The sequence below is a fragment of the Cyphomyrmex costatus genome, unplaced genomic scaffold, assembly GCF_001594065.2.
Source record: "Cyphomyrmex costatus isolate MS0001 unplaced genomic scaffold, Ccosl1.0 scaffold76, whole genome shotgun sequence".
Lineage (NCBI taxonomy): Eukaryota > Metazoa > Arthropoda > Insecta > Hymenoptera > Formicidae > Cyphomyrmex > Cyphomyrmex costatus.
In genome coordinates this window covers 1378519-1387557 of record NW_017280333.1, presented here as the reverse complement: position 1 = coordinate 1387557, position 9039 = coordinate 1378519, and the positions used below count along the sequence as shown (strand labels likewise).

The 9039-nt window shown below is 30.8% G+C and overlaps 1 protein-coding gene across 5 annotated transcripts in view; it reads left to right on the top strand.

Annotated features, from left to right (window-relative positions):
* NfI (Nuclear factor I) overlaps window positions 1–9039 on the top strand; it is a 62739-nt gene that overhangs the window by 3213 nt on the left and 50487 nt on the right. For 3 of the 5 annotated variants that reach the window (XM_018549053.1, XM_018549050.1, XM_018549049.1), the window contains exon 3: window positions 3714–3869. In XM_018549053.1, the coding sequence (XP_018404555.1) occupies window positions 3714–3869 (156 nt within the window). Of the gene's footprint in view, window positions 1–42; window positions 118–1379; window positions 1438–3713; window positions 3870–9039 lie in introns of those variants that run through there. The other 2 variants (XM_018549051.1, XM_018549052.1) reach the window with 2 other exon arrangements.

Below are 9039 nucleotides of genomic sequence, written 5' to 3'. Positions count from 1 at the left end.
GGAGGAGGAGGTGGAGGAGGAGGAGGAGGAGGAGGAAACGGTGGTGGCGGAAGAGAAGAAGGAGGAGAAGGTGAAGGACTCTAATTTGAGTTCGCAAATCGCTCGTACCTGACAATGGTACGTTTTCCGTGTGACCATCGTTTTCCGGGAGTGATTCACTTTGCGCTTTTTTCCGCTTGGCTGTTCGTCGATCTTTGGCATGAATTTTTTTGCTTAAGAAATAACTTAGAGTATAACGAAAAAGAGACAGTTAAAAAAGCAAAGAGAGACAAGAGGACGCGTTGGGATTGTTTTCTTTAGCTTTTTCGCTTGTAATTTCCCTAAGTATATTCTAAAACTCGTCGCGTGTTCTACCCTAACGTTCTTTTAATCTCAGCCGGCAGCCGCAATAACGAGATTGTTTTGTTTAACGTTTCTGATTTTCAGAGTTTTCGAAAATAAGTAATAACAATATCATAGACAGCTGAATGTGCATATAAATGTGGATCCATCGTGCGTTTGTAAACCGTCCGTGAGCGACGGTCTTGTCTCCCAGTTGAGTTTTTGTTTTTTTATTATTTTATTCGTATGTTTATTTCTTTGTTTACTCATTCATCCTCTTGTCTGATAACGGAACATGTCTGACAAGCGTTTCATCTATCCGTTATCTGATGAGACGTCGAAAAAGAGCGTGAATATTATTGATATACTCTTCTCCTTCGATTTCTTTCCCTCTTTTCATTGTCATGCGCAAATATTTTAAGAATTCGGCGAGATTACTGGAGCTTTTAACGTTTTAAAATTTTTAATGGCGAGTTTAGAAAAACTTTTTCAAACGAAAATAGCTGTAATTAAGTGAGATTCAATATAAGGATAATTTGGGATTTTGTTTAAGAAAGGAACGTTGTCCCGTTTTTAATGTTAGAAATATCGTTTCAAAAAGATTGTTTAACGAAACATGAAAATGACTCTACATATACGGTAGTTTCAATCAACAACAGTCAGTAAAAATTATGCGCGTATTATTGTACGAATTATACAGAAAGTGTAGAATATATGAGCGCGACAGCGTCTACAAAGATGGTACCTCGGTGTGATGAAAAGTGCGGAGAAATATTTAGATTTGTCAAATAATTGGAAAATATGTAAGGAGGGAAAAGAGTGCGCGAGCGCGAATCGAAGAAGTCTTAGAATCCAAAGAATTTTCGACTGTCGATTCTTATGTGTTCGATTGATTGCGCGGAAGATTCAAAATTACGAGGAAGTTCGATCGCTTTTTCTCGAGAATAGATCGGTACCAATGACAGCTGCGAGCAATTTGCAACTATACCGTGAAGGAGTATTGGGATTTTCGCAATCGTTACCGCGAGGATCCTTATTTCTGATAACTAGATGCTGACAAGAGGGACGGACACATGATAGTGTTACAGCGGCTACAGTGTTTGTGAATACTCGATGGTTTGTTTGTATTTTTAACAGTATAAACAATAAGCACATCTTATTTTAGACCGTATATATGAGAACACAATCATTAAGGAATAAGAATTAAAAGCTCATAACGGTTGAATCTGGATCTTTGATGTTTAAATAATTCAATGTGAAATATATATATATACATACTATATACCATATTTGAAATCATTTTGATCCAAAATTTCGACGCACAGACAAAATGATTGCTGAAATATAGTATATGTATATAGAAGAAAGTTGTGGATAATGACATAGGTCTCCTAAAGCAACATTCCCTTATTTCTCAGACACTAATTATTGCACTTCATTAATACTAATAATAATATGATCTATTTAGCTAATTAAAGAAGTACAAATTTATAATACATATATTTGTGACTTCTTTCTATACTAAATCAGCTAAAAACAAATTCTATGAATGCGAAAATAAAATTCTTATGTTTTTTTTTACAAATTGCGTAATTTAAATAATAGCGATTATATTATTGATAATATTACTGATAATATTATTCATAATAGTCGTTTAAATGCTTATAGTTTCCTAAGTCAATTTCATTTATATTATCTTCTTTATAATACAATTTTAAATATAAAATCGAGGTGCAACGTAAACTGACACCTATCTACCATAAAACAAACCATGAATTACCTTAATCTATAAAGTTACTTTATAATTCACATTTTTTTAAATTATTTAAATATCAAAGATCTAGCTTCTACTGTTATGAGCTTTTAATTCCTATTTCTTATTGATTTTTAGCAGTGTATTAAAGATATATAACAATGAGAGGACTCTAATTTTTATTATAAAGAGAGAGAGAGACACACAGGAGAGAAAGAGAGGGGGGGAGTGAGAGAGACAAATATTGACTTAAATTATTATCATTAAGAGAAGATGTTCTCCAGTCTTTTCAGATAATATATATAAGGATTTAATTAAATACTAAGAATAAGTTTGTAATTAATGTGTAGAAATTTCTGAATTTTTTCAGATTTATATTTCTCGTGTAGCTTTCTATACATAATTTTCTAAAATATCTTTTTAAATTCTTATGAGAAGAAGAGTTTCAAGTAATTTAATTGTAAACAAAGTATAAGAATTTTGAATAGTTATATGGACATAAAAGAAGAGTTTAAAGAATATTTTGAAATTAACCAATAAAGTTTCACCATATCATTTTCGCATAATAGTATGAAATGTTCATCAATTTTCTTTAAATATATGACGTCACACCAATAAAATTGTAACAATGTCGTTTCCATTTTATATATTATTTATTAAATTTTATGTATTACTTATTTTTTAAAAGATGGCAGTAGCATTTTGCATCCTTTGTGTTAATATAAAAAAGAATCACATGACTTTTTTTTTTAAGCGGAAGAACTTCCTTAAGTATCCATCATTAAATATCGAATACTTTAATATATCTGATATTATAAGTGACTGGTAATAAATTTTATTTAACATACACACATAAATAAAAAAAAACTATAAATTAAGTATAAGTGAATAAGAAATAAAATATTATTAATAAAATAAGAAGTTTGTAAAAAAATGATTAAACAAAACAAATGAAGGAAAAAGGATAAAAGAGGGCTAAAAGAATTTCTCTTTACAAAGGAGTCCTGTATTATAAAGTATACGTAAGTTTCAAACTGCTACTCGCACTGATAAAGTGAACTTCTAGTGAATAACGTTCACGAAACCTTGGCATTCTAAGAATGGATATGAATATACTGATAAATCGCAAAACATATTGCTTTTACGTAGAAATAAGTTATTTTTCTATCAACTTTAGCTAACTAAAAACTTTAAAGAGTTATTAAGAGAGCTTATAATCATCGAGAGAAACGATAGATCTCATATTGTGTTTATTATAATATGTAGTATTTTGTACATACATAAATAACGGGATAAATAATATATATTTATCTTTTCTGTTGATAAACATATTTCTGTTGGTAAACATATTTCTGTTGATAAATATATTTCAATGTATTACATTAAATATCTTAATTGAATTAGTAGTTTAGGATGTCATTTATGTCATTTGCTCTTGTGTCAATTTTTCCATCGATATTTTTATTTACATATTCGGTTTTTATCGATATCCCCTATTTACTACACTCGGTTTTTATATCAACAGTCGACAGTTGCATGTGTGCTTGAAAGCGAATTTCAAACTGTGAGGTGCAAAAGCTTAATAAACGACATGAATATGCATAATCCTATGAAAAGAATAAATATTGTATGATTTCAGGATGAATTCCATCCATTTATCGAAGCTCTTCTACCATTCGTGAAGTCTTTCTCGTATACATGGTTCAACTTACAAGCTGCCAAAAGGCGATACTATAAGAAACACGAAAAGCGAATGAGTTTAGAAGAAGAACGTCAGTGTAAGGAGGAACTCCAGGTAAGAGATTATTTTAAATTAGTTATAATATAGGCATTCTTTGATTTTTTATACTGATATGTGTGTGTGTCGAAATTAAACTATAAATAAATCGATTCTCACTTAACATTTAATTCGTGGCAAAGATTGTGATGTATGCGTGTGTGCACTCATTATTATACGATTATAAACCTTAAAGATGTAGGTACAATATCCGTTAGAAGTGCCAAAAAATTAACTCAAAAAGTTAATTTCAGTATAATATCAGTGAAAAAAACTTCAGTTATAAATACATCTTGACATCAATTATTACAAAAAATAAAACAAATAATTTAGCTTATAACAGCTTATGCAGCGCAATAACTATATATTTTGCTGCAATTTTAAGTAAATAACTTTAAAACGTAAGGTGATTTAAATGAACTTTTACATAAATATTTATTAGAGTTTTATTAGTACATAGAAAAAATTTGATTCGCAATACTATTTTCTCAACAAATTTGCCAGTAAATATTACAAAACGCAATTTTAAGAATTAAAGAAAACAAAAAAATTAAATATCTTTAAATCTATAAGAGAATTAGGTTCGAATTTTACATAGATACTTAGATGAAATATTTATATTTTTGATAATGCTTTTAGATGATATCCTTAATAAATAATGAATCTTTCGATTAATTTTTTTCTCTAGTAATACATTGTTCCTGTTCGATGATACCACGATTGGACGTGATATTGTTTCTATATCGTCCCGTTGCTTCTTTTCACCCATCTTCGTTCACGACAGAGTTCGATCAATATTTTAATTTCGCGATGTTACGGTATTTAGAGCGGTCGGCATTAACTATAGTGGCGCATAGTGCTTTTTCTTTCTCTATTTTCAGCGTATTCGTTCCATTTCCGAATACATGTGAAAAATGAGTCTTATGCAAATTCACGTTGCTAATTGTATACGTAAAAATCTACATTCACGAGAAATTTATAAGATGGAATATTTTTTGGAGTGGCTCACGATAAAGATAAAATTTTATCTATAAATTACATTTAAATTTGTCTACGCACACAATTATAATAAATAAAACATATGCTGAAATATCTTATGTATAGAAATACTGGCACGATGTGGTGTTTATAAGATGACGTTACTACATTTAATGAAATCAAAATATATAGTTTTGTTTTTTTCTTTTTAAAACTACACTTTCAAAGATGATAAATACTAATAGCATATTGTAAATACTATTTCAAAATAGTTTACTTACAACTGGTAAAAGAGCAGGTTGATTTCGATAGAAGAACCTTCGTTTACTTCTGTATTTAATATATATAATTCAGCTGAAACGAGGGAGGAAAATACCTTTTGAATTTGGTTAAATCAAGCGACATAGGATTACAAATTATGACATAGTTTCTCTAAAGTTGTCTAATTGTCGAAAAGTAAGTGATCGAAAAATAAGATAATTTTGCGTAGCTATTGGTTTAATTCGATCGTTTTGATAAAAGCTAAATACATATCTTCGTATACATGTCGTTTGGTTCCATTGCGACTTTTCAAAAGTGTACCATGTACATTTTGTAAACGTAATAATGCGGCATAGTAATATAAGAGAAGGAATGGAGAAAGGAATCCGGGAATAAAAGGGACATGGATGGATAATACCGAGAGATATGAGTCGGACTATGCGCGACGCGTTTGTCGTTTTCTCTTAATTTCGAGACAGACCGCAGTACGATATCGACTACTTCACTTCGGGGTGTAGGGCGCTGTGAGGGACTGGAACGAGCGAATAGCATGAGTAAGAGAGATAGGAAATTGGAGTAAAAGAAAGAGAACGTGAGCAATGGACGGATAGACAAGGATAAACTAGAGTGGAAAGAGAGTACGGTGTGGTGCGGTGCGCCGCTTCCCGGAGCGTCGCTTGCAAGAGGAAAGAAGAGCGCACGTATGCGAGGAGAGTATATATATATATATATATATATATATATATATATATGGTGTGTGTGTGTATGTGGCTCAGCGGAGGATTGAAAGGGTTGTGGTGAATCGAGAGAGTTCATGCGAGAAGAGCGAAGCGATCGGAAGTATCTAGAGTGAGAGTGAGAGTAAGTGAGTGAGCGAGCTTATACACGCGCCTGTGTGTGTGTGTGTGTGAAGAGGGTAAAGGAGAGAGGCATCAACATCCATGAGAAGTCCGCTACGTGAATGTTGCACACCGAGTTTTCGGCAATGGGAATGAGTTGGGAGAGGGAGGGATGGCCTGTCGGTTTGGGGTGGTCGAAAATGGTGTTGGAGGACGTAGACATGTAGCGCATACGCCGTCGCGACGGAGGCTGCGGCTACGTGGCGCCTACCAACCACCATCTATAATCTCTATGCAGATATCGATTTTCTACCCTGTATTTCCTAAATTTATGCAAACCAGCAGCGCGCTACGTTTTCTACCGTACTACTTGACACATTGTCCCTTTTCCAGCTTGTTAAAATTATAATTAACGTAACTATGGATTTGTTTTGATAAAAATTTTATGTCTCATAATTGCAATTATTTTAAAGGGAATAACGACCAATCGTCTGCATTGCGCTATTGCGAAATTAATCGCTTGAATGAAACAGACTGTTTTTTTATCAGTACTTTTGATATTATATGATAATGTTAAAATGAATCGTCTAATTATCTATATTATTGAATAATCTGTATAACTCAATATTTTAAGACATTTTGTTTTAAGATATTTGGTCGATGATTAGCAGGTTTCAATTAAATAAATAAAAAGTAGGTAATATATATACAAACAATGATAACAAAGAACACACATTACACGCTAGATTTACGTAGCGAAAAGTTATTAAAAATATTCAGTATGATATAAAATTTCACACAAATAAATATTTTTTTATCAAAATTTAGCCTTCTTTATTATGTCATTAATAAATTATTAAAACTGCATAAAAATTAATTAATATAACAACATATTTATGAAATCGGAATGTCTATTGTATATAGGTATACCTATATATTTAAAGATGCAAAAGTACGTTAATGAGTTTTAAAACATTATAAATGGATCTCTTTTAATATTGTTTTTTTTTTTTAAATTATATTTACAATATACGATTTTTAGATTTATAACTTATTTATAATTTATTTTTTTTATTATATTTGTAACTTATTAATAACATAATGATGACGGCCAAATTTTGATTAAAACGTTTATATATATGCATAGAATTTTATATTATTTTAACTAAAGATTTTAAATATACGACTTTTTGCTAAACGAAAATCCAGTAGTGTTTTTGTTTTTATTATCATTGTTTACAATGTTTTAGTTTCAATAAAATAGTTTCGTACTGTAGTATTACAAAAGAATTCTTGTATTTCTTTATTGGATTTGTTTTAACTTTATATAATATATTTAAACGTAAAAAACGAGATGATCCTCTCTTGTGCAAGATTTATGATTTATAGATCTATTATATTATTATGTGGATTATACGAGACGTAGCGATTTCTTATTATTACGCGAACATTGCCGAAACAAATTGATGTAAGTGAATCTCGAGACTCTATTCAATATCTGCGCATCATTTTGCAATTGTTAAACAAAAATTCAAAAATTGCGATTGCGTACTGAATTAAGAAACACAAGACGAAAAAATAAAATGTTGCTCCTCAAACTTTCCTCAAGAGAAAATTAACAGACATGTCGACGATTTCAACTTTGATGTTTTCGGTGGTTTGTATTGGGTTGGTAAAAAATAGCAGATGTCTAGTTAAATATTGTAGATATTACTGCCGTTCGAATCAGACTGATTCAAGATATAGTAATATCTATAGTATGTAGAGACGTGCTAGGTAGATTATACGTATAAAGCAGGTTGTCCAATTTGAGTTCTTGAGCTATCAACGCAAAAAAATTAATATGGGGTAAGATTTCGGAAACTTGTGTTTTGCGGCGCTTATCAACACTTTACAGTCCATGAAATCTTACTCACATTGAATTTTTGTGTGTCAATGGCTTTGCGTTTTGGCTTCGGAGTTTAAATTGGACAGGTCTGATGTAAAGAAATCGCCAAATCGCTTTGTTCGCATGTAGTAACGTAAAAGGCCAGATATATATGGCTGGAAAATTTGTCAAATTAATTAGTATTCCCCTCAAGCCCTCTCCATCACTTGGAATTTTATTCGTTCTTTTCCATATATTCAACTTATTCTTACCATCAAACGACAACACAATTTGAGATGAACTGGTTGCGTTATTCTAAAATGCAATGCCTTATTTCGCGTTGATATATTAAAAAAAGATCTGGTTGCATTAATTGGAAATCTGCTAAGTTCAACCAGTCTGTTTATTCAAATCAAAGTGCTAGGAATGTCAAATGTAGGAATCAAAATGTAGGAATTATAATGCAGAAGAGCATAATTAATTCTTTTCTATTAAATATATCAAAATTCTTGTTAATTGATTCTTGATGATCGAGTTTTAATCGTTGTGACAATTAGCTAACGTTTAAATACCGAATTTAGGAGACCATTTTTTAATCATAATTTTATCATCTATTCTTTGGAATATGATATAAAATATGATATTAACAAGTAATATTTGTTTTAATAATAAAATTGGAGTTGTTAATTTTGCATTCAATCATGTATGTCTTGTTAGTGTACTCGCTTCGCTCGCGCGCTTGCGCCCGTCCCGCGCTATAAACAATTATCCCTCACTGTTACCCAATGTACTATTTTAATTTTCAAGAAAACGTTTATACTTTACGATAATTATCATAACATTTGGGGTATGTTAAGTTAGCACCCCAACTATAGTACTCAGGAGTTCTGATTAGAGTTCCCACTTCCTTTTGACGAGACGAAGAGTTCCTTATAGTTAATAACAAGAGTTCCGCTCAATAAACATTTTTTTTACATTTTTTAAAAATGGGGTACTAACTTTTTATCGAATTTCGAGATGGAATAGTTCTGAGCGGCTTAATAGCTTCAATTTGCGATTGCCTAGAGTTCCTGATATGTAAAAAAAATTTTCGAATATTAAAAAAAAAATTAAAAATTTTTGAAAAATTAATTTTTAGATACAATGGTTCTGATGATAATTCCTGTTTCTTTTTGACGATACGAAGAGTTCTCTATGATTTTTAATGACATATGCGCTTAATAATCATTTTTTAATAATTTTT